Source organism: Lasioglossum baleicum, unplaced genomic scaffold, assembly GCF_051020765.1.
Source record: "Lasioglossum baleicum unplaced genomic scaffold, iyLasBale1 scaffold0078, whole genome shotgun sequence".
Classification (NCBI taxonomy): domain Eukaryota; kingdom Metazoa; phylum Arthropoda; class Insecta; order Hymenoptera; family Halictidae; genus Lasioglossum; species Lasioglossum baleicum.
Genome location: NW_027469138.1, coordinates 91,988 through 116,888, shown reverse-complemented (window position 1 = coordinate 116,888; position 24,901 = coordinate 91,988). Strand labels below are relative to the sequence as shown.

The 24,901-nt window shown below is 37.8% G+C and overlaps 1 protein-coding gene across 1 annotated transcript; it reads left to right on the top strand.

The window, feature by feature from the left end:
- Positions 1 to 19,102: 19,102 nt before the first annotated feature.
- Positions 19,103 to 23,542, top strand: LOC143219850 (uncharacterized). The gene has a single exon (XM_076445660.1). The coding sequence runs from the start codon at positions 19,103 to 19,105 to the stop codon at positions 23,540 to 23,542; it is 4,440 nt and encodes a 1,479-aa protein (XP_076301775.1).
- Positions 23,543 to 24,901: the final 1,359 nt, after the last annotated feature.

The following is a 24,901-nucleotide window of genomic DNA, read 5'->3' as shown; positions in this document are numbered from 1 at the left end:
CGGATAATCGAGGTTCTACAAAATCGTGGATTAGACGCGTATAAATCTAAAGCGAATTGTATCGTGTTTGTTCTGATTTGAATCGGAAAAGAGTGACGATTATGTTGGTAAGAGTTCCATAATAGAATCCCTGACAACAACAAAGTTCTGCATAACGATATCCTCGTCTACAGACTAGTTCGGATAATCGAGGTTCTACAAAATCGTGGATTAGACGAGTATAAATCTAAAGCGAATTGTATCGTGTTTGTTCTGATTTGAATCGGAAGAGAGTGACGATTATATTGGTAAAAGTTCAATAAAAGAATGTTTAAACTCAACAAAGTTCTGCATAACGATATCCTCGTCTACAGACTAGTTCGGATAATCGAGGTTCTACAAAATCGTGGACTAATCGAGTAAATCTAAACCGAATTGAATCGTGTTTGTTCTCATTTGAATCGGAAGAGAGTGACGATTATATTGGTAAAAGTTCAATAAAAGAATGTTTAAACTCAACAAAGTTCTGCATAATTATATCCTCGTCTGCAGACTAGTTCGGATAATCGAGGTTCTACAAAATCGTGGACTAATCGAGTAAATCTAAACCGAATTGAATCGTGTTTGTTCTCATTTGAATCGGAAGAGAGTGACGATTATATTGGCAAAAGTCCCATAAAAGAATCCCAGAAAACAACAATGTTCTGCATAACGATATCCTCGTCTACAGACTAGTTCGGATAATCGAGGTTCTACAAAATCGTGGACTAATCGAGTAAATCTAAACCGAATTGAATCGTGTTTGTTCTCATTTGAATCGGAAGAGAGTGACGATTATATTGGTAAAAGTTCAATAAAAGAATGTTTAAACTCAACAAAGTTCTGCATAACGATATCCTCGTCTACAGACTAGTTCGGATAATCGAGGTTCTACAAAATCGTGGATTAGACGAGTATAAATCTAAAGCGAATTGTATCGTGTTTGTTCTGATTTGAATCGGAAAAGAGTGACGATTATGTTGGTAAGAGTTCCATAATAGAATCCCTGACAACAACAAAGTTCTGCATAACGATATCCTCGTCTACAGACTAGTTCGGATAATCGAGGTTCTACAAAATCGTGGACTAATCGAGTAAATCTAAACCGAATTGAATCGTGTTTGTTCTCATTTGAATCGGAAGAGAGTGACGATTATATTGGCAAAAGTCCCATAAAAGAATCCCAGAAAACAACAATGTTCTGCATAACGATATCCTCGTCTACAGACTAGTTCGGATAATCGAGGTTCTACAAAATCGTGGATTAGACGAGTATAAATCTAAAGCGAATTGTATCGTGTTTGTTCTGATTTGAATCGGAAAAGAGTGACGATTATGTTGGTAAGAGTTCCATAATAGAATCCCTGACAACAACAAAGTTCTGCATAACGATATCCTCGTCTACAGACTAGTTCGGATAATCGAGGTTCTACAAAATCGTGGACTAATCGAGTAAATCTAAACCGAATTGAATCGTGTTTGTTCTCATTTGAATCGGAAGAGAGTGACGATTATGTTGGTAAGAGTTCCATAATAGAATGTTTAAACTCAACAAAGTTCTGCATAACGATATCCTCGTCTACAGACTAGTTCGGATAATCGAGGTTCTACAAGATCGTGGACTAATCGAGTAAATCTAAACCGAATTGAATCGTGTTTGTTCTCATTTGAATCGGAAGAGAGTGACGATTATATTGGTAAAAGTTCAATAAAAGAATGTTTAAACTCAACAAAGTTCTGCATAATTATATCCTCGTCTGCAGACTAGTTCGGATAATCGAGGTTCTACAAAATCGTGGACTAATCGAGTAAATCTAAACCGAATTGAATCGTGTTTGTTCTCATTTGAATCGGAAGAGAGTGACGATTATATTGGCAAAAGTCCCATAAAAGAATCCCAGAAAACAACAATGTTCTGCATAACGATATCCTCGTCTACAGACTAGTTCGGATAATCGAGGTTCTACAAAATCGTGGATTAGACGAGTATAAATCTAAAGCGAATTGTATCGTGTTTGTTCTGATTTGAATCGGAAGAGAGTGACGATTATATTGGTAAAAGTTCAATAAAAGAATGTTTAAACTCAACAAAGTTCTGCATAACGATATCCTCGTCTACAGACTAGTTCGGATAATCGAGGTTCTACAAAATCGTGGATTAGACGAGTATAAATCTAAAGCGAATTGTATCGTGTTTGTTCTGATTTGAATCGGAAAAGAGTGACGATTATGTTGGTAAGAGTTCCATAATAGAATCCCTGACAACAACAAAGTTCTGCATAACGATATCCTCGTCTACAGACTAGTTCGGATAATCGAGGTTCTACAAAATCGTGGACTAATCGAGTAAATCTAAACCGAATTGAATCGTGTTTGTTCTCATTTGAATCGGAAGAGAGTGACGATTATATTGGTAAAAGTTCAATAAAAGAATGTTTAAACTCAACAAAGTTCTGCATAATTATATCCTCGTCTGCAGACTAGTTCGGATAATCGAGGTTCTACAAAATCGTGGACTAATCGAGTAAATCTAAACCGAATTGAATCGTGTTTGTTCTCATTTGAATCGGAAGAGAGTGACGATTATATTGGCAAAAGTCCCATAAAAGAATCCCAGAAAACAACAATGTTCTGCATAACGATATCCTCGTCTACAGACTAGTTCGGATAATCGAGGTTCTACAAAATCGTGGACTAATCGAGTAAATCTAAACCGAATTGAATCGTGTTTGTTCTCATTTGAATCGGAAGAGAGTGACGATTATATTGGTAAAAGTTCAATAAAAGAATGTTTAAACTCAACAAAGTTCTGCATAACGATATCCTCGTCTACAGACTAGTTCGGATAATCGAGGTTCTACAAAATCGTGGATTAGACGAGTATAAATCTAAAGCGAATTGTATCGTGTTTGTTCTGATTTGAATCGGAAAAGAGTGACGATTATGTTGGTAAGAGTTCCATAATAGAATCCCTGACAACAACAAAGTTCTGCATAACGATATCCTCGTCTACAGACTAGTTCGGATAATCGAGGTTCTACAAAATCGTGGACTAATCGAGTAAATCTAAACCGAATTGAATCGTGTTTGTTCTCATTTGAATCGGAAGAGAGTGACGATTATATTGGCAAAAGTCCCATAAAAGAATCCCAGAAAACAACAATGTTCTGCATAACGATATCCTCGTCTACAGACTAGTTCGGATAATCGAGGTTCTACAAAATCGTGGATTAGACGAGTATAAATCTAAAGCGAATTGTATCGTGTTTGTTCTGATTTGAATCGGAAAAGAGTGACGATTATGTTGGTAAGAGTTCCATAATAGAATCCCTGACAACAACAAAGTTCTGCATAACGATATCCTCGTCTACAGACTAGTTCGGATAATCGAGGTTCTACAAAATCGTGGACTAATCGAGTAAATCTAAACCGAATTGAATCGTGTTTGTTCTCATTTGAATCGGAAGAGAGTGACGATTATGTTGGTAAGAGTTCCATAATAGAATGTTTAAACTCAACAAAGTTCTGCATAACGATATCCTCGTCTACAGACTAGTTCGGATAATCGAGGTTCTACAAGATCGTGGACTAATCGAGTAAATCTAAACCGAATTGAATCGTGTTTGTTCTCATTTGAATCGGAAGAGAGTGACGATTATATTGGTAAAAGTTCAATAAAAGAATGTTTAAACTCAACAAAGTTCTGCATAATTATATCCTCGTCTGCAGACTAGTTCGGATAATCGAGGTTCTACAAAATCGTGGACTAATCGAGTAAATCTAAACCGAATTGAATCGTGTTTGTTCTCATTTGAATCGGAAGAGAGTGACGATTATATTGGCAAAAGTCCCATAAAAGAATCCCAGAAAACAACAATGTTCTGCATAACGATATCCTCGTCTACAGACTAGTTCGGATAATCGAGGTTCTACAAAATCGTGGACTAATCGAGTAAATCTAAACCGAATTGAATCGTGTTTGTTCTCATTTGAATCGGAAGAGAGTGACGATTATATTGGCAAAAGTCCCATAAAAGAATCCCAGAAAACAACAATGTTCTGCATAACGATATCCTCGTCTACAGACTAGTTCGGATAATCGAGGTTCTACAAAATCGTGGACTAATCGAGTAAATCTAAACCGAATTGAATCGTGTTTGTTCTCATTTGAATCGGAAAAGAGTGACGATTATGTTGGTAAGAGTTCCATAATAGAATCCCTGACAACAACAAAGTTCTGCATAACGATATCCTCGTCTGCAGACTAGTTCGGATAATCGAGGTTCTACAAAATCGTGGACTAATCGAGTAAATCTAAACCGAATTGAATCGTGTTTGTTCTCATTTGAATCGGAAGAGAGTGACGATTATATTGGCAAAAGTCCCATAAAAGAATCCCAGAAAACAACAATGTTCTGCATAACGATATCCTCGTCTACAGACTAGTTCGGATAATCGAGGTTCTACAAAATCGTGGACTAATCGAGTAAATCTAAACCGAATTGAATCGTGTTTGTTCTCATTTGAATCGGAAGAGAGTGACGATTATATTGGCAAAAGTCCCATAAAAGAATCCCAGAAAACAACAATGTTCTGCATAACGATATCCTCGTCTACAGACTAGTTCGGATAATCGAGGTTCTACAAAATCGTGGATTAGACGAGTATAAATCTAAAGCGAATTGTATCGTGTTTGTTCTGATTTGAATCGGAAAAGAGTGACGATTATGTTGGTAAGAGTTCCATAATAGAATCCCTGACAACAACAAAGTTCTGCATAACGATATCCTCGTCTACAGACTAGTTCGGATAATCGAGGTTCTACAAAATCGTGGACTAATCGAGTAAATCTAAACCGAATTGAATCGTGTTTGTTCTCATTTGAATCGGAAGAGAGTGACGATTATATTGGCAAAAGTCCCATAAAAGAATCCCAGAAAACAACAATGTTCTGCATAACGATATCCTCGTCTATAGACTAGTTCGGATAATCGAGGTTCTACAAAATCGTGGACTAATCGAGTAAATCTAAACCGAATTGAATCGTGTTTGTTCTCATTTGAATCGGAAGAGAGTGACGATTATATTGGCAAAAGTCCCATAAAAGAATCCCAGAAAACAACAATGTTCTGCATAACGATATCCTCGTCTACAGACTAGTTCGGATAATCGAGGTTCTACAAGATCGTGGACTAATCGAGTAAATCTAAACCGAATTGAATCGTGTTTGTTCTCATTTGAATCGGAAGAGAGTGACGATTATATTGGCAAAAGTCCCATAAAAGAATCCCAGAAAACAACAATGTTCTGCATAACGATATCCTCGTCTACAGACTAGTTCGGATAATCGAGGTTCTACAAAATCGTGGATTAGACGAGTATAAATCTAAAGCGAATTGTATCGTGTTTGTTCTGATTTGAATCGGAAGAGAGTGACGATTATATTGGTAAAAGTTCAATAAAAGAATGTTTAAACTCAACAAAGTTCTGCATAACGATATCCTCGTCTACAGACTAGTTCGGATAATCGAGGTTCTACAAAATCGTGGATTAGACGAGTATAAATCTAAAGCGAATTGTATCGTGTTTGTTCTGATTTGAATCGGAAAAGAGTGACGATTATGTTGGTAAGAGTTCCATAATAGAATCCCTGACAACAACAAAGTTCTGCATAACGATATCCTCGTCTACAGACTAGTTCGGATAATCGAGGTTCTACAAAATCGTGGATTAGACGAGTATAAATCTAAAGCGAATTGTATCGTGTTTGTTCTGATTTGAATCGGAAGAGAGTGACGATTATATTGGTAAAAGTTCAATAAAAGAATGTTTAAACTCAACAAAGTTCTGCATAATTATATCCTCGTCTGCAGACTAGTTCGGATAATCGAGGTTCTACAAAATCGTGGACTAATCGAGTAAATCTAAACCGAATTGAATCGTGTTTGTTCTCATTTGAATCGGAAGAGAGTGACGATTATATTGGCAAAAGTCCCATAAAAGAATCCCAGAAAACAACAATGTTCTGCATAACGATATCCTCGTCTACAGACTAGTTCGGATAATCGAGGTTCTACAAAATCGTGGACTAATCGAGTAAATCTAAACCGAATTGAATCGTGTTTGTTCTCATTTGAATCGGAAGAGAGTGACGATTATATTGGTAAAAGTTCAATAAAAGAATGTTTAAACTCAACAAAGTTCTGCATAACGATATCCTCGTCTACAGACTAGTTCGGATAATCGAGGTTCTACAAAATCGTGGATTAGACGAGTATAAATCTAAAGCGAATTGTATCGTGTTTGTTCTGATTTGAATCGGAAAAGAGTGACGATTATGTTGGTAAGAGTTCCATAATAGAATCCCTGACAACAACAAAGTTCTGCATAACGATATCCTCGTCTACAGACTAGTTCGGATAATCGAGGTTCTACAAAATCGTGGACTAATCGAGTAAATCTAAACCGAATTGAATCGTGTTTGTTCTCATTTGAATCGGAAGAGAGTGACGATTATATTGGCAAAAGTCCCATAAAAGAATCCCAGAAAACAACAATGTTCTGCATAACGATATCCTCGTCTATAGACTAGTTCGGATAATCGAGGTTCTACAAAATCGTGGACTAATCGAGTAAATCTAAACCGAATTGAATCGTGTTTGTTCTCATTTGAATCGGAAGAGAGTGACGATTATATTGGTAAAAGTTCAATAAAAGAATGTTTAAACTCAACAAAGTTCTGCATAACGATATCCTCGTCTACAGACTAGTTCGGATAATCGAGGTTCTACAAGATCGTGGACTAATCGAGTAAATCTAAACCGAATTGAATCGTGTTTGTTCTCATTTGAATCGGAAGAGAGTGACGATTATATTGGCAAAAGTCCCATAAAAGAATCCCAGAAAACAACAATGTTCTGCATAACGATATCCTCGTCTACAGACTAGTTCGGATAATCGAGGTTCTACAAAATCGTGGACTAATCGAGTAAATCTAAACCGAATTGAATCGTGTTTGTTCTCATTTGAATCGGAAGAGAGTGACGATTATATTGGCAAAAGTCCCATAAAAGAATCCCAGAAAACAACAATGTTCTGCATAACGATATCCTCGTCTACAGACTAGTTCGGATAATCGAGGTTCTACAAAATCGTGGACTAATCGAGTAAATCTAAACCGAATTGAATCGTGTTTGTTCTCATTTGAATCGGAAGAGAGTGACGATTATATTGGCAAAAGTCCCATAAAAGAATCCCAGAAAACAACAATGTTCTGCATAACGATATCCTCGTCTACAGACTAGTTCGGATAATCGAGGTTCTACAAAATCGTGGATTAGACGAGTATAAATCTAAAGCGAATTGTATCGTGTTTGTTCTGATTTGAATCGGAAAAGAGTGACGATTATGTTGGTAAGAGTTCCATAATAGAATCCCTGACAATAACAAAGTTCTGCATAACGATATCCTCGTCTACAGACTAGTTCGGATAATCGAGGTTCTACAAAATCGTGGACTAATCGAGTAAATCTAAACCGAATTGAATCGTGTTTGTTCTCATTTGAATCGGAAGAGAGTGACGATTATATTGGCAAAAGTCCCATAAAAGAATCCCAGAAAACAACAATGTTCTGCATAACGATATCCTCGTCTACAGACTAGTTCGGATAATCGAGGTTCTACAAAATCGTGGATTAGACGAGTATAAATCTAAACCGAATTGTATCGTGTTTGAGCTCATTTGAATCGGAAAAGAATGACGATTATGTTGGCAAAAGTCCCGTAAAGGAATCCCAGAAAACAACAATGTTCTGCATAACGATATCCTCGTCTACAGACTAGTTCGGATAATCGAGGTTCTACAAAATCGTGGATTAAACGAGTATAAATCTAAACCGAATTGTATCGTGTTTGTTCTCATTTGAATCGGAAAATAGTGACGATTATGTTGGTAAAAGTTCAATAAAAGAATGTTTAAACTCAACAAAGTTCTGCATAATTATATCCTCGTCTGCAGACTAGTTCGGATAATCGATGTTTTACTGTATCGTAGATTAAACCAGTATAAATCTAAACCGAATTGTATCGTGTTTGAGCTCATTTGAATCGGAAAAGAATGACGATTATGTTGGCAAAAGTCCCGTAAAGGAATCCCAGAAAACAACAATGTTCTGCATAATTATATCCTCGTCTGCAGACTAGTTCGGATAATCGAGGTTCTACAAAATCGTGGACTAATCGAGTAAATCTAAACCGAATTGTATCGTGTTTGAGCTCATTTGAATCGGAAAAGAATGACGATTATGTTGGCAAAAGTCCCGTAAAGGAATCCCAGAAAACAACAATGTTCTGCATAACGATATCCTCGTCTACAGACTAGTTCGGATAATCGAGGTTCTACAAAATCGTGGACTAATCGAGTAAATCTAAACCGAATTGTATCGTGTTTGAGCTCATTTGAATCGGAAAAGAATGACGATTATGTTGGCAAAAGTCCCGTAAAGGAATCCCAGAAAACAACAATGTTCTGCATAACGATATCCTCGTCTACAGACTAGTTCGGATAATCGAGGTTCTACAAGATCGTGGACTAATCGAGTAAATCTAAACCGAATTGAATCGTGTTTGTTCTCATTTGAATCGGAAGAGAGTGACGATTATATTGGTAAAAGTTCAATAAAAGAATGTTTAAACTCAACAAAGTTCTGCATAATTATATCCTCGTCTGCAGACTAGTTCGGATAATCGAGGTTCTACAAAATCGTGGACTAATCGAGTAAATCTAAACCGAATTGAATCGTGTTTGTTCTCATTTGAATCGGAAGAGAGTGACGATTATATTGGCAAAAGTCCCATAAAAGAATCCCAGAAAACAACAATGTTCTGCATAACGATATCCTCGTCTACAGACTAGTTCGGATAATCGAGGTTCTACAAAATCGTGGATTAGACGAGTATAAATCTAAAGCGAATTGTATCGTGTTTGTTCTGATTTGAATCGGAAGAGAGTGACGATTATATTGGTAAAAGTTCAATAAAAGAATGTTTAAACTCAACAAAGTTCTGCATAACGATATCCTCGTCTACAGACTAGTTCGGATAATCGAGGTTCTACAAAATCGTGGACTAATCGAGTAAATCTAAACCGAATTGAATCGTGTTTGTTCTCATTTGAATTGGAAGAGAGTGACGATTATATTGGTAAAAGTTCAATAAAAGAATGTTTAAACTCAACAAAGTTCTGCATAATTATATCCTCGTCTGCAGACTAGTTCGGATAATCGAGGTTCTACAAAATCGTGGACTAATCGAGTAAATCTAAACCGAATTGAATCGTGTTTGTTCTCATTTGAATCGGAAGAGAGTGACGATTATATTGGCAAAAGTCCCATAAAAGAATCCCAGAAAACAACAATGTTCTGCATAACGATATCCTCGTCTACAGACTAGTTCGGATAATCGAGGTTCTACAAAATCGTGGACTAATCGAGTAAATCTAAACCGAATTGAATCGTGTTTGTTCTCATTTGAATCGGAAGAGAGTGACGATTATATTGGCAAAAGTCCCATAAAAGAATCCCAGAAAACAACAATGTTCTGCATAACGATATCCTCGTCTACAGACTAGTTCGGATAATCGAGGTTCTACAAAATCGTGGATTAGACGAGTATAAATCTAAAGCGAATTGTATCGTGTTTGTTCTGATTTGAATCGGAAAAGAGTGACGATTATGTTGGTAAGAGTTCCATAATAGAATCCCTGACAATAACAAAGTTCTGCATAACGATATCCTCGTCTACAGACTAGTTCGGATAATCGAGGTTCTACAAAATCGTGGACTAATCGAGTAAATCTAAACCGAATTGAATCGTGTTTGTTCTCATTTGAATCGGAAGAGAGTGACGATTATATTGGCAAAAGTCCCATAAAAGAATCCCAGAAAACAACAATGTTCTGCATAACGATATCCTCGTCTACAGACTAGTTCGGATAATCGAGGTTCTACAAAATCGTGGACTAATCGAGTAAATCTAAACCGAATTGTATCGTGTTTGAGCTCATTTGAATCGGAAAAGAATGACGATTATGTTGGCAAAAGTCCCGTAAAGGAATCCCAGAAAACAACAATGTTCTGCATAATTATATCCTCGTCTGCAGACTAGTTCGGATAATCGAGGTTCTACAAAATCGTGGACTAATCGAGTAAATCTAAACCGAATTGTATCGTGTTTGAGCTCATTTGAATCGGAAAAGAATGACGATTATGTTGGCAAAAGTCCCGTAAAGGAATCCCAGAAAACAACAATGTTCTGCATAACGATATCCTCGTCTACAGACTAGTTCGGATAATCGAGGTTCTACAAAATCGTGGACTAATCGAGTAAATCTAAACCGAATTGTATCGTGTTTGAGCTCATTTGAATCGGAAAAGAATGACGATTATGTTGGCAAAAGTCCCGTAAAGGAATCCCAGAAAACAACAATGTTCTGCATAACGATATCCTCGTCTACAGACTAGTTCGGATAATCGAGGTTCTACAAGATCGTGGACTAATCGAGTAAATCTAAACCGAATTGAATCGTGTTTGTTCTCATTTGAATCGGAAGAGAGTGACGATTATATTGGTAAAAGTTCAATAAAAGAATGTTTAAACTCAACAAAGTTCTGCATAATTATATCCTCGTCTGCAGACTAGTTCGGATAATCGAGGTTCTACAAAATCGTGGACTAATCGAGTAAATCTAAACCGAATTGAATCGTGTTTGTTCTCATTTGAATCGGAAGAGAGTGACGATTATATTGGCAAAAGTCCCATAAAAGAATCCCAGAAAACAACAATGTTCTGCATAACGATATCCTCGTCTACAGACTAGTTCGGATAATCGAGGTTCTACAAAATCGTGGATTAGACGAGTATAAATCTAAAGCGAATTGTATCGTGTTTGTTCTGATTTGAATCGGAAGAGAGTGACGATTATATTGGTAAAAGTTCAATAAAAGAATGTTTAAACTCAACAAAGTTCTGCATAACGATATCCTCGTCTACAGACTAGTTCGGATAATCGAGGTTCTACAAAATCGTGGACTAATCGAGTAAATCTAAACCGAATTGAATCGTGTTTGTTCTCATTTGAATCGGAAGAGAGTGACGATTATATTGGTAAAAGTTCAATAAAAGAATGTTTAAACTCAACAAAGTTCTGCATAACGATATCCTCGTCTACAGACTAGTTCGGATAATCGAGGTTCTACAAGATCGTGGACTAATCGAGTAAATCTAAACCGAATTGAATCGTGTTTGTTCTCATTTGAATCGGAAGAGAGTGACGATTATATTGGCAAAAGTCCCATAAAAGAATCCCAGAAAACAACAATGTTCTGCATAACGATATCCTCGTCTACAGACTAGTTCGGATAATCGAGGTTCTACAAAATCGTGGACTAATCGAGTAAATCTAAACCGAATTGAATCGTGTTTGTTCTCATTTGAATCGGAAGAGAGTGACGATTATATTGGCAAAAGTCCCATAAAAGAATCCCAGAAAACAACAATGTTCTGCATAACGATATCCTCGTCTACAGACTAGTTCGGATAATCGAGGTTCTACAAAATCGTGGACTAATCGAGTAAATCTAAACCGAATTGAATCGTGTTTGTTCTCATTTGAATCGGAAGAGAGTGACGATTATATTGGCAAAAGTCCCATAAAAGAATCCCAGAAAACAACAATGTTCTGCATAACGATATCCTCGTCTACAGACTAGTTCGGATAATCGAGGTTCTACAAAATCGTGGATTAGACGAGTATAAATCTAAAGCGAATTGTATCGTGTTTGTTCTGATTTGAATCGGAAAAGAGTGACGATTATGTTGGTAAGAGTTCCATAATAGAATCCCTGACAATAACAAAGTTCTGCATAACGATATCCTCGTCTACAGACTAGTTCGGATAATCGAGGTTCTACAAAATCGTGGACTAATCGAGTAAATCTAAACCGAATTGAATCGTGTTTGTTCTCATTTGAATCGGAAGAGAGTGACGATTATATTGGCAAAAGTCCCATAAAAGAATCCCAGAAAACAACAATGTTCTGCATAACGATATCCTCGTCTACAGACTAGTTCGGATAATCGAGGTTCTACAAAATCGTGGATTAGACGAGTATAAATCTAAACCGAATTGTATCGTGTTTGAGCTCATTTGAATCGGAAAAGAATGACGATTATGTTGGCAAAAGTCCCGTAAAGGAATCCCAGAAAACAACAATGTTCTGCATAACGATATCCTCGTCTACAGACTAGTTCGGATAATCGAGGTTCTACAAAATCGTGGATTAAACGAGTATAAATCTAAACCGAATTGTATCGTGTTTGTTCTCATTTGAATCGGAAAATAGTGACGATTATGTTGGTAAAAGTTCAATAAAAGAATGTTTAAACTCAACAAAGTTCTGCATAATTATATCCTCGTCTGCAGACTAGTTCGGATAATCGATGTTTTACTGTATCGTAGATTAAACCAGTATAAATCTAAACCGAATTGTATCGTGTTTGAGCTCATTTGAATCGGAAAAGAATGACGATTATGTTGGCAAAAGTCCCGTAAAGGAATCCCAGAAAACAACAATGTTCTGCATAATTATATCCTCGTCTGCAGACTAGTTCGGATAATCGAGGTTCTACAAAATCGTGGACTAATCGAGTAAATCTAAACCGAATTGTATCGTGTTTGAGCTCATTTGAATCGGAAAAGAATGACGATTATGTTGGCAAAAGTCCCGTAAAGGAATCCCAGAAAACAACAATGTTCTGCATAACGATATCCTCGTCTACAGACTAGTTCGGATAATCGAGGTTCTACAAAATCGTGGACTAATCGAGTAAATCTAAACCGAATTGTATCGTGTTTGAGCTCATTTGAATCGGAAAAGAATGACGATTATGTTGGCAAAAGTCCCGTAAAGGAATCCCAGAAAACAACAATGTTCTGCATAACGATATCCTCGTCTACAGACTAGTTCGGATAATCGAGGTTCTACAAGATCGTGGACTAATCGAGTAAATCTAAACCGAATTGAATCGTGTTTGTTCTCATTTGAATCGGAAGAGAGTGACGATTATATTGGTAAAAGTTCAATAAAAGAATGTTTAAACTCAACAAAGTTCTGCATAATTATATCCTCGTCTGCAGACTAGTTCGGATAATCGAGGTTCTACAAAATCGTGGACTAATCGAGTAAATCTAAACCGAATTGAATCGTGTTTGTTCTCATTTGAATCGGAAGAGAGTGACGATTATATTGGCAAAAGTCCCATAAAAGAATCCCAGAAAACAACAATGTTCTGCATAACGATATCCTCGTCTACAGACTAGTTCGGATAATCGAGGTTCTACAAAATCGTGGATTAGACGAGTATAAATCTAAAGCGAATTGTATCGTGTTTGTTCTGATTTGAATCGGAAGAGAGTGACGATTATATTGGTAAAAGTTCAATAAAAGAATGTTTAAACTCAACAAAGTTCTGCATAACGATATCCTCGTCTACAGACTAGTTCGGATAATCGAGGTTCTACAAAATCGTGGACTAATCGAGTAAATCTAAACCGAATTGAATCGTGTTTGTTCTCATTTGAATTGGAAGAGAGTGACGATTATATTGGTAAAAGTTCAATAAAAGAATGTTTAAACTCAACAAAGTTCTGCATAATTATATCCTCGTCTGCAGACTAGTTCGGATAATCGAGGTTCTACAAAATCGTGGACTAATCGAGTAAATCTAAACCGAATTGAATCGTGTTTGTTCTCATTTGAATCGGAAGAGAGTGACGATTATATTGGCAAAAGTCCCATAAAAGAATCCCAGAAAACAACAATGTTCTGCATAACGATATCCTCGTCTACAGACTAGTTCGGATAATCGAGGTTCTACAAAATCGTGGACTAATCGAGTAAATCTAAACCGAATTGAATCGTGTTTGTTCTCATTTGAATCGGAAGAGAGTGACGATTATATTGGCAAAAGTCCCATAAAAGAATCCCAGAAAACAACAATGTTCTGCATAACGATATCCTCGTCTACAGACTAGTTCGGATAATCGAGGTTCTACAAAATCGTGGATTAGACGAGTATAAATCTAAAGCGAATTGTATCGTGTTTGTTCTGATTTGAATCGGAAAAGAGTGACGATTATGTTGGTAAGAGTTCCATAATAGAATCCCTGACAATAACAAAGTTCTGCATAACGATATCCTCGTCTACAGACTAGTTCGGATAATCGAGGTTCTACAAAATCGTGGACTAATCGAGTAAATCTAAACCGAATTGAATCGTGTTTGTTCTCATTTGAATCGGAAGAGAGTGACGATTATATTGGCAAAAGTCCCATAAAAGAATCCCAGAAAACAACAATGTTCTGCATAACGATATCCTCGTCTACAGACTAGTTCGGATAATCGAGGTTCTACAAAATCGTGGACTAATCGAGTAAATCTAAACCGAATTGTATCGTGTTTGAGCTCATTTGAATCGGAAAAGAATGACGATTATGTTGGCAAAAGTCCCGTAAAGGAATCCCAGAAAACAACAATGTTCTGCATAATTATATCCTCGTCTGCAGACTAGTTCGGATAATCGAGGTTCTACAAAATCGTGGACTAATCGAGTAAATCTAAACCGAATTGTATCGTGTTTGAGCTCATTTGAATCGGAAAAGAATGACGATTATGTTGGCAAAAGTCCCGTAAAGGAATCCCAGAAAACAACAATGTTCTGCATAACGATATCCTCGTCTACAGACTAGTTCGGATAATCGAGGTTCTACAAAATCGTGGACTAATCGAGTAAATCTAAACCGAATTGTATCGTGTTTGAGCTCATTTGAATCGGAAAAGAATGACGATTATGTTGGCAAAAGTCCCGTAAAGGAATCCCAGAAAACAACAATGTTCTGCATAACGATATCCTCGTCTACAGACTAGTTCGGATAATCGAGGTTCTACAAGATCGTGGACTAATCGAGTAAATCTAAACCGAATTGAATCGTGTTTGTTCTCATTTGAATCGGAAGAGAGTGACGATTATATTGGTAAAAGTTCAATAAAAGAATGTTTAAACTCAACAAAGTTCTGCATAATTATATCCTCGTCTGCAGACTAGTTCGGATAATCGAGGTTCTACAAAATCGTGGACTAATCGAGTAAATCTAAACCGAATTGAATCGTGTTTGTTCTCATTTGAATCGGAAGAGAGTGACGATTATATTGGCAAAAGTCCCATAAAAGAATCCCAGAAAACAACAATGTTCTGCATAACGATATCCTCGTCTACAGACTAGTTCGGATAATCGAGGTTCTACAAAATCGTGGATTAGACGAGTATAAATCTAAAGCGAATTGTATCGTGTTTGTTCTGATTTGAATCGGAAGAGAGTGACGATTATATTGGTAAAAGTTCAATAAAAGAATGTTTAAACTCAACAAAGTTCTGCATAACGATATCCTCGTCTACAGACTAGTTCGGATAATCGAGGTTCTACAAAATCGTGGACTAATCGAGTAAATCTAAACCGAATTGAATCGTGTTTGTTCTCATTTGAATTGGAAGAGAGTGACGATTATATTGGTAAAAGTTCAATAAAAGAATGTTTAAACTCAACAAAGTTCTGCATAATTATATCCTCGTCTGCAGACTAGTTCGGATAATCGAGGTTCTACAAAATCGTGGACTAATCGAGTAAATCTAAACCGAATTGAATCGTGTTTGTTCTCATTTGAATCGGAAGAGAGTGACGATTATATTGGCAAAAGTCCCATAAAAGAATCCCAGAAAACAACAATGTTCTGCATAACGATATCCTCGTCTACAGACTAGTTCGGATAATCGAGGTTCTACAAAATCGTGGACTAATCGAGTAAATCTAAACCGAATTGAATCGTGTTTGTTCTCATTTGAATCGGAAGAGAGTGACGATTATATTGGCAAAAGTCCCATAAAAGAATCCCAGAAAACAACAATGTTCTGCATAACGATATCCTCGTCTACAGACTAGTTCGGATAATCGAGGTTCTACAAAATCGTGGATTAGACGAGTATAAATCTAAAGCGAATTGTATCGTGTTTGTTCTGATTTGAATCGGAAAAGAGTGACGATTATGTTGGTAAGAGTTCCATAATAGAATCCCTGACAATAACAAAGTTCTGCATAACGATATCCTCGTCTACAGACTAGTTCGGATAATCGAGGTTCTACAAAATCGTGGACTAATCGAGTAAATCTAAACCGAATTGAATCGTGTTTGTTCTCATTTGAATCGGAAGAGAGTGACGATTATATTGGCAAAAGTCCCATAAAAGAATCCCAGAAAACAACAATGTTCTGCATAACGATATCCTCGTCTACAGACTAGTTCGGATAATCGAGGTTCTACAAAATCGTGGATTAGACGAGTATAAATCTAAACCGAATTGTATCGTGTTTGAGCTCATTTGAATCGGAAAAGAATGACGATTATGTTGGCAAAAGTCCCGTAAAGGAATCCCAGAAAACAACAATGTTCTGCATAACGATATCCTCGTCTACAGACTAGTTCGGATAATCGAGGTTCTACAAAATCGTGGATTAAACGAGTATAAATCTAAACCGAATTGTATCGTGTTTGTTCTCATTTGAATCGGAAAATAGTGACGATTATGTTGGTAAAAGTTCAATAAAAGAATGTTTAAACTCAACAAAGTTCTGCATAATTATATCCTCGTCTGCAGACTAGTTCGGATAATCGATGTTTTACTGTATCGTAGATTAAACCAGTATAAATCTAAACCGAATTGTATCGTGTTTGAGCTCATTTGAATCGGAAAAGAATGACGATTATGTTGGCAAAAGTCCCGTAAAGGAATCCCAAAAAACAACAATGTTCTGCATAACGATATCCTCGTCTACAGACTAGTTCGGATAATCGAGGTTCTACAAAATCGTGGACTAATCGAGTAAATCTAAACCGAATTGTATCGTGTTTGAGCTCATTTGAATCGGAAAAGAATGACGATTATGTTGGCAAAAGTCCCGTAAAGGAATCCCAGAAAACAACAATGTTCTGCATAATTATATCCTCGTCTGCAGACTAGTTCGGATAATCGAGGTTCTACAAAATCGTGGACTAATCGAGTAAATCTAAACCGAATTGTATCGTGTTTGAGCTCATTTGAATCGGAAAAGAATGACGATTATGTTGGCAAAAGTCCCGTAAAGGAATCCCAGAAAACAACAATGTTCTGCATAACGATATCCTCGTCTACAGACTAGTTCGGATAATCGAGGTTCTACAAAATCGTGGACTAATCGAGTAAATCTAAACCGAATTGTATCGTGTTTGAGCTCATTTGAATCGGAAAAGAATGACGATTATGTTGGCAAAAGTCCCGTAAAGGAATCCCAGAAAACAACAATGTTCTGCATAACGATATCCTCGTCTACAGACTAGTTCGGATAATCGAGGTTCTACAAGATCGTGGACTAATCGAGTAAATCTAAACCGAATTGAATCGTGTTTGTTCTCATTTGAATCGGAAGAGAGTGACGATTATATTGGTAAAAGTTCAATAAAAGAATGTTTAAACTCAACAAAGTTCTGCATAATTATATCCTCGTCTGCAGACTAGTTCGGATAATCGAGGTTCTACAAAATCGTGGACTAATCGAGTAAATCTAAACCGAATTGAATCGTGTTTGTTCTCATTTGAATCGGAAGAGAGTGACGATTATATTGGCTGTTATGACATGCATGGAAAATTCCCTGTAAAATACCGTTAGTCCTCGGGACACTTCTACAAGGGTCTCGAGGAGGCCAGCACTTTCTTATTTTTTATGAGGGTTCGAGGCTCAAATTGCACACCCTTGGACCATCGTCTTCGGGACCATCATTAAGCGCAACTCCTTGAGAGTTTCGGATAAATAACTCTGTCTGCCGAGTCCTTGGAAAGTACGTTTTTCAAAGACGCATTGTTCCCGAAGTCGATGGTCGTCGTCCGCGTGAGACCAGGGGTCATAAATTAAACGCACGTGTTGGCCACTTGGGTCTTTCGTTGTTACGCGACTCTGGGTCCGTTGCTAGTACCGTCTTTGTTTGTACATTTGCTTTCCGCGATTGGCTTGAGGTGGGGATGTCCTCCCCCGCCGATAGGGATGCATAGGAATGGCTCCTCCCTCGGGTCAGTCAACGAATGGGATGTTCTTTCCCCCAAAAAATGTACCATTTTCCCCACTTTTCAACCTCACCACCGAGGTGAGGAACGAGCTGACCCAGGGACAGCGACCAGATACAATTTCTCTCTGAAGATATACAGTCTTCCGCAAAAGATTAACTCGATTCGAGACAGAACTTCCAGTTCATACAAGTGTAAGATATTGTAAATATAGTGAATAAATCCAGAGGTTCGTTAAGGCAAATTAGGTGTCGAGCTGTCGTTCATTGAAATTTACAACGCAGAACCTCTCAAATATATTAAGAGAAGCTGCGAACATAACATTTGGTCCTTCGAGCCGGATCCTCTCCTTGGAAGTACAATTCCATACACATTGACTTGCTAAGTCACTACTTGGATACCGGTAATCATCACCACAGATATCAGTGATATCAACATTGTGGAACATTACCCAACCTGAGGACAGTCAACGCAGAAGCAATAGGACCAAGGAAGTTCGTTTACGGATTCCATCCTACGGAGCGTAGACCGTCTGCAGCAGCAGCAGTCAACGCAGAAGCAATAGGACCACGGAAGTTCGTTTGCGGATTCCATCCTACGAAGCGTGGATCGTCTGCAGCAGCAGCAGTCAACGGGAGGAGCAGCATACAACCTTCAAGTCGGACGAGCAAGCCGACGATCAGGTGCATCCTTCAATTGACCTTCAGTGTTGGAATTGAAGCATCGACATCAGCCAAGCGGATCAAAGCCCACATCGGACTGGAAACATCACACAACTGGCAACCAGATTCGGTTTGTCATCAACTCTGTTAGACCACTACTCGGTGAGTGTAATTACTCCAATTTCCCTTCTTAATATCTCCACAAGGAGTTCAATATGGCAAGTAGGGATACCGCGTTGAAGTCCTTTAAAAGGGTGCGTACCACTATTAAGGGTCAAATCACGCGTGTCCAAACATATGTTTTAGAGACTCAAGATTTGAGTATATACGATTTAGAAGCGCGTATAGCTAAGGTTAAAGAGCTAGTTGTCGCATACGAAGATGTACAAGCCAACATCGAAAATTTAGACGAGGAATCAGATCATGTCAGTGAACGTGATAGTTTCGAACGCAGTGCATTTGCCTTACAAGCGCTGTTAGCATCGCACGCTGATAGACTACGAGGTGTAAGGGAGGCAACTTTGCCTTCGAGACAGGCAAGCACTAGCATAGAATCAACTAATTGTAAGCCAGCTAACAAAATGCTACCGAAAATTCAGATTCCATCATTTGATGGAAATCTCATAAACTGGTTTAGTTTTTACGACACGTTCAAATCGCTTGTACACGAAAACGTAGACTTGCCAAACGTACAGAAATTTCATTATCTGAAAAATTCACTTCGCGGAGAGATCTCTTCAATCGTTGCTTCCCTAAGCGCGTCCTCAGAAAATTATCTAGTCGCGTGGGATATGCTTCAAAAACGTTGTAATAGACCGCGTCAGTTGATACAAGCACACCTGAAACAATTATTCGACTTACCTGAAATTATAAGGGACACTCCCGCTAATTTACGCAAACTAGCTGAACAGGCGCAAGTACACGTTAACGCACTTAAGGGCTTAAATCAACCAATAAATAGTTGGGATCAAATTTTAATATTCATCATTGTCAAGAAAGTAGATAAAACTACCCGCAGGGCGTGGGAACGTAAGTTGGAAAACGACGAGTTACCGACATTTCAAAAGTTTATTGATTTCATTAACACCCAAGCTCGCGGGGAGGAATGGGAATCTGAAAAATCAAACTCTCCATCAGACAATGATACGTCGCGAGTTAAGTCCAAACGTAGTTTTAGTCATTTGACGACAAATAAGAGTGTCAGTTGCGTGATTTGCCAGGACGAACATTACGTTTTCGCTTGTCCAAAATTTCTTGCCATGGAAGTGAAGGATAGATTAAAATCAGCTCAGAAGAGCAAATTATGTTTAAACTGCCTAAAGGTCGGCCACAACACTGTTAGTTGCAAGTGGTCTCATTGTAGAAAATGTGATAAAAAACACAACACACTATTACATTTAAATGCACATAAAATAACACAGGTATCGGTGCAAAGAGCGTCTGAAGATTCAAAGGACACTCAGGTTGAGACCGATGTTACATGCAAAGCATTAATGGCTGTGAACAATTCTGAAGTTTTGTTAGGTACAGCACAAATCACAATTTACGATAACAATAACAAAAGGCACACTTGTCGGGTGTTAGTTGATGGAGGCTCACAATCTAATTATATGACAGAAAGCTTAGCAAATTTATTGCAATTAAAGAAAGAACGGGTGAATATCTCCTCGTCAGGGTTAAGTAATTTAGTTACCTGTGCAAAGTACTGCGTTAATGCAAAAATTCAGTCAAATATTAACAATTTCTCATCAAATTTAAAATTTATTGCATTGCCAACAATTACTGGAACTTTACCAACACGAGCTATTAATCACAAGGAGCTTAAAATACCAAAAAATGTATGTCTAGCTGACCCAGAGTTTTACAAACCTGGATCCATCGATATCCTGCTAGGTAGTACTATTTTTTATAAATTACTCAGTGTAGGACAAATTCAATTGAACAACAATAGAATCATTTTACAAAAAACAAAACTGGGTTGGCTAGTAACAGGCGAAGTAGAGGTAAAGGCCTTTAATAGAAATACTGCTTGTTTTCACTCATTAGACAACCAAATTGCTAAATTTTGGGAAGTAGAAGAACTTCCGAAAAGAATTTTTCTATCAGACGAAGAAGCCACATGCGAGGAACATTACAAACAAAATACAAGGCGTGATCAGTCAGGACGATATATTGTTCGACTACCGTTTAACGAGAAACGAAGTTTATTAGGTGACTCTCATAAGTTAGCGTTGAAACGATTTTACACATTAGAGAATAAATTAATTAAGAATACTGTGTTGTATGAACAATATAAGGATTTTCTAGCTGAATATGAGTCACTCAATCATATGAGTGAAGTTAGTGCGGATGATCATAATAGCGGATTTTATCTGCCGCATCATGCGGTAATCAAGGCTTCAAGTGCAACTACAAAGGTGCGGGTAGTATTTGACGCATCAGCGAAAAGTTCATCTGGTGTTTCTTTAAATGACACTTTATTAGTCGGTCCAACAATACAAAATACTTTGTTCACCACCCTGATTAAATTCCGTACACATATATGTGTTCTTACTGCTGATATCGAGAAGATGTTTCGGCAAGTGAAGGTTCATGAGGAGGATTCCTACTATCAAAAAATTCTTTGGCGACAGTCAGTGGAACATCCATTAAAGACTTATAAATTAAATACGGTGACTTACGGTACAGCATGTGCACCATTTTTAGCTATACGTTGTCTCAAACAATTAGCTGAGGATGACGCGAAAGGATTTCCTTTAGCCGCTAGGGCATTTGATCAAGATTTCTACGTAGATGATTTATTGACAGGAGCATCTGATTTTAATTCAGCTTTAAAACTACGTAATGAATTGATAGAACTGGCTAAATTAGGCGGTTTTAACTTGAGACAGTGGGTTTCAAATGACAAAAATTTAGTTAACGATCTTGATAATAATCAGGAGAATAAGTCGCTAGGTTTAGACGTTTCAAATACAAAGAAAACTTTAGGAATTTTTTGGAATCCTTCCGAAGATAATATTATTTATGAAACCAATTTGCCCGACAGCAAACCTCGCATAACGAAGCGTTTGATTTTATCAGAAATCGCGCAATTGTTCGACCCGCTTGGGCTATTAGGACCTGTGATTATACAGGCGAAGATTATTATGCAGGAGCTATGGAAAACACATTGCGAATGGGACGAAGTAGTTCCACAGTCCATTTATTATTCTTGGATTAGGTTCAGAGATCAATTGAGAGTTTTAAATCAGTTTTCTATAAGGCGTCCACTTCTCATTAAGAACCACACTGACTGTCAATTGCACGGGTTTTGCGATGCCAGTGAGTCAGCATATGGAGCTTGTATTTTTGTTCGAGTCACGATGGGAAACATGCAGCATTCGGTAAATCTTCTATGTGCGAAATCTCGCGTCGCGCCAATTAAAACACAATCATTACCTAGGCTCGAATTGTGTGCAGCTACACTATTATCAAAACTAGTTTCCGAGGTTATGGAGGCGTTAACACAAATCAAATTTAGTAAGATCAGACTGTGGACAGATTCAACTATTGTATTACATTGGATTAAGACTTCTCCACATCTACTCAAAACCTTCGTGGCAAATCGCGTAAGTGACCTTCAAGCGTCAACTGATGCGAGAGATTGGTTTCACGTTCCGACGCTGGATAATCCAGCAGATTATATATCAAGAGGACAAGATCCACAGCATTTCCTAAATAATATCACATGGACTAGTGGTCCACACTGGCTCTCTAAGGAGGAAAATTGTTGGCCTAATTTATTATTAGAAACAATAGATATTCCGGAGAAACGCAATTTGGTGTCCTTGGTCACGGTTAATGAACCTAATTCAATACTAGTGCGTTTTTCATCCTTTACAACATTGTATAGGGTAGTAGCCTATATACGAAGATTCTTTTCTCGAAGAGGAAAGGCGAGAAATATATATACAGATAATGGTACAAATTTTGTTGGCTCGCGCAATCAAATCATGGAATTACAAGCACTGATATGGTCTGAGGAATTTAATAATACAATTCAACATACTCTGAGTAATGACAATATAAACTGGCATTTTTCACCTCCGCGATCACCACATTTTGGTGGACTATGGGAGGCGGCGGTAAAGTCTTTTAAGAGACATCTATTTAGAACAATAGGTGAAACCTTATTCACTTACGAACAGTTTAATAGCTTAATTATTCAGATAGAAGCCATATTGAATTCTCGTCCTATTATCCCAATTTCCTCGGATCCAAACGATCTTATTGCCCTCACTCCTGGACATTTCCTAATAGGAGATTCGCTCACAAATCTACCAGAGTGTGATCTAACAGAAGTCGCTGCAAATAGGTTGTCGTTGTGGCAACACATACAGCAAGTAAAGCAGCACTTTTGGAAAAGATGGCACACAGATTATCTTCATGAGTTGCACACTCGCAATAAATGGCACAGACAGGATTCTTCTCAAATGAAGGTTGGAACGTTAGTAACAATTCAAGAAGACAATGTTCCCCCCATGCATTGGAGGTTGGGCAGAATTGTTATCGTTCATCCTGGCGACGACAATATCGTACGAGTAGTCACAGTTAAGACTGCTCAAGGACTGTATAAACGTAGCACAACTAAATTATCCCCTTTGCCTATTGAATAATTTAGAATGTAGTTATAGCGTATACTGATCATAACGTCAAACCCGCATCAACGTGATGTTATATACACCATCCTTAGTTAGTTAGTTACTCGGTAATATTATCATAATGGTGTTGTAGTTTGTATATGCACTTCTAGTTTATAGAGTACCTATTTCTATCATGTAATCCACTTAGCGTTAATCATTACTATTATTTTGTTATTATTACGCGTTTTATATCATACGTCACCATAGCTTATGTATACATTCAGTGTTCATTGTTGAACTAATTCGTTCAAGGCCGGCGGGATGTTATGACATGCATGGAAAATTCCCTGTAAAATACCGTTAGTCCTCGGGACACTTCTACAAGGGTCTCGAGGAGGCCAGCACTTTCTTATTTTTTATGAGGGTTCGAGGCTCAAATTGCACACCCTTGGACCATCGTCTTCGGGACCATCATTAAGCGCAACTCCTTGAGAGTTTCGGATAAATAACTCTGTCTGCCGAGTCCTTGGAAAGTACGTTTTTCAAAGACGCATTGTTCCCGAAGTCGATGGTCGTCGTCCGCGTGAGACCAGGGGTCATAAATTAAACGCACGTGTTGGCCACTTGGGTCTTTCGTTGTTACGCGACTCTGGGTCCGTTGCTAGTACCGTCTTTGTTTGTACATTTGCTTTCCGCGATTGGCTTGAGGTGGGGATGTCCTCCCCCGCCGATAGGGATGCATAGGAATGGCTCCTCCCTCGGGTCAGTCAACGAATGGGATGTTCTTTCCCCCAAAAAATGTACCATTTTCCCCACTTTTCAACCTCACCACCGAGGTGAGGAACGAGCTGACCCAGGGACAGCGACCAGATACAATTTCTCTCTGAAGATATACAGTCTTCCGCAAAAGATTAACTCGATTCGAGACAGAACTTCCAGTTCATACAAGTGTAAGATATTGTAAATATAGTGAATAAATCCAGAGGTTCGTTAAGGCAAATTAGGTGTCGAGCTGTCGTTCATTGAAATTTACAACGCAGAACCTCTCAAATATATTAAGAGAAGCTGCGAACATAACATTGGCAAAAGTCCCATAAAAGAATCCCAGAAAACAACAATGTTCTGCATAACGATATCCTCGTCTACAGACTAGTTCGGATAATCGAGGTTCTACAAAATCGTGGATTAGACGAGTATAAATCTAAAGCGAATTGTATCGTGTTTGTTCTGATTTGAATCGGAAGAGAGTGACGATTATATTGGTAAAAGTTCAATAAAAGAATGTTTAAACTCAACAAAGTTCTGCATAACGATATCCTCGTCTACAGACTAGTTCGGATAATCGAGGTTCTACAAAATCGTGGACTAATCGAGTAAATCTAAACCGAATTG

Bases quoted from the DNA above. Each gene is read 5' to 3' on its own strand.
- LOC143219850 (XM_076445660.1), top strand. From the start codon at position 19,103: ATGGCAAGTAGGGATACCGCGTTGAAGTCCTTTAAAAGGGTGCGTACC.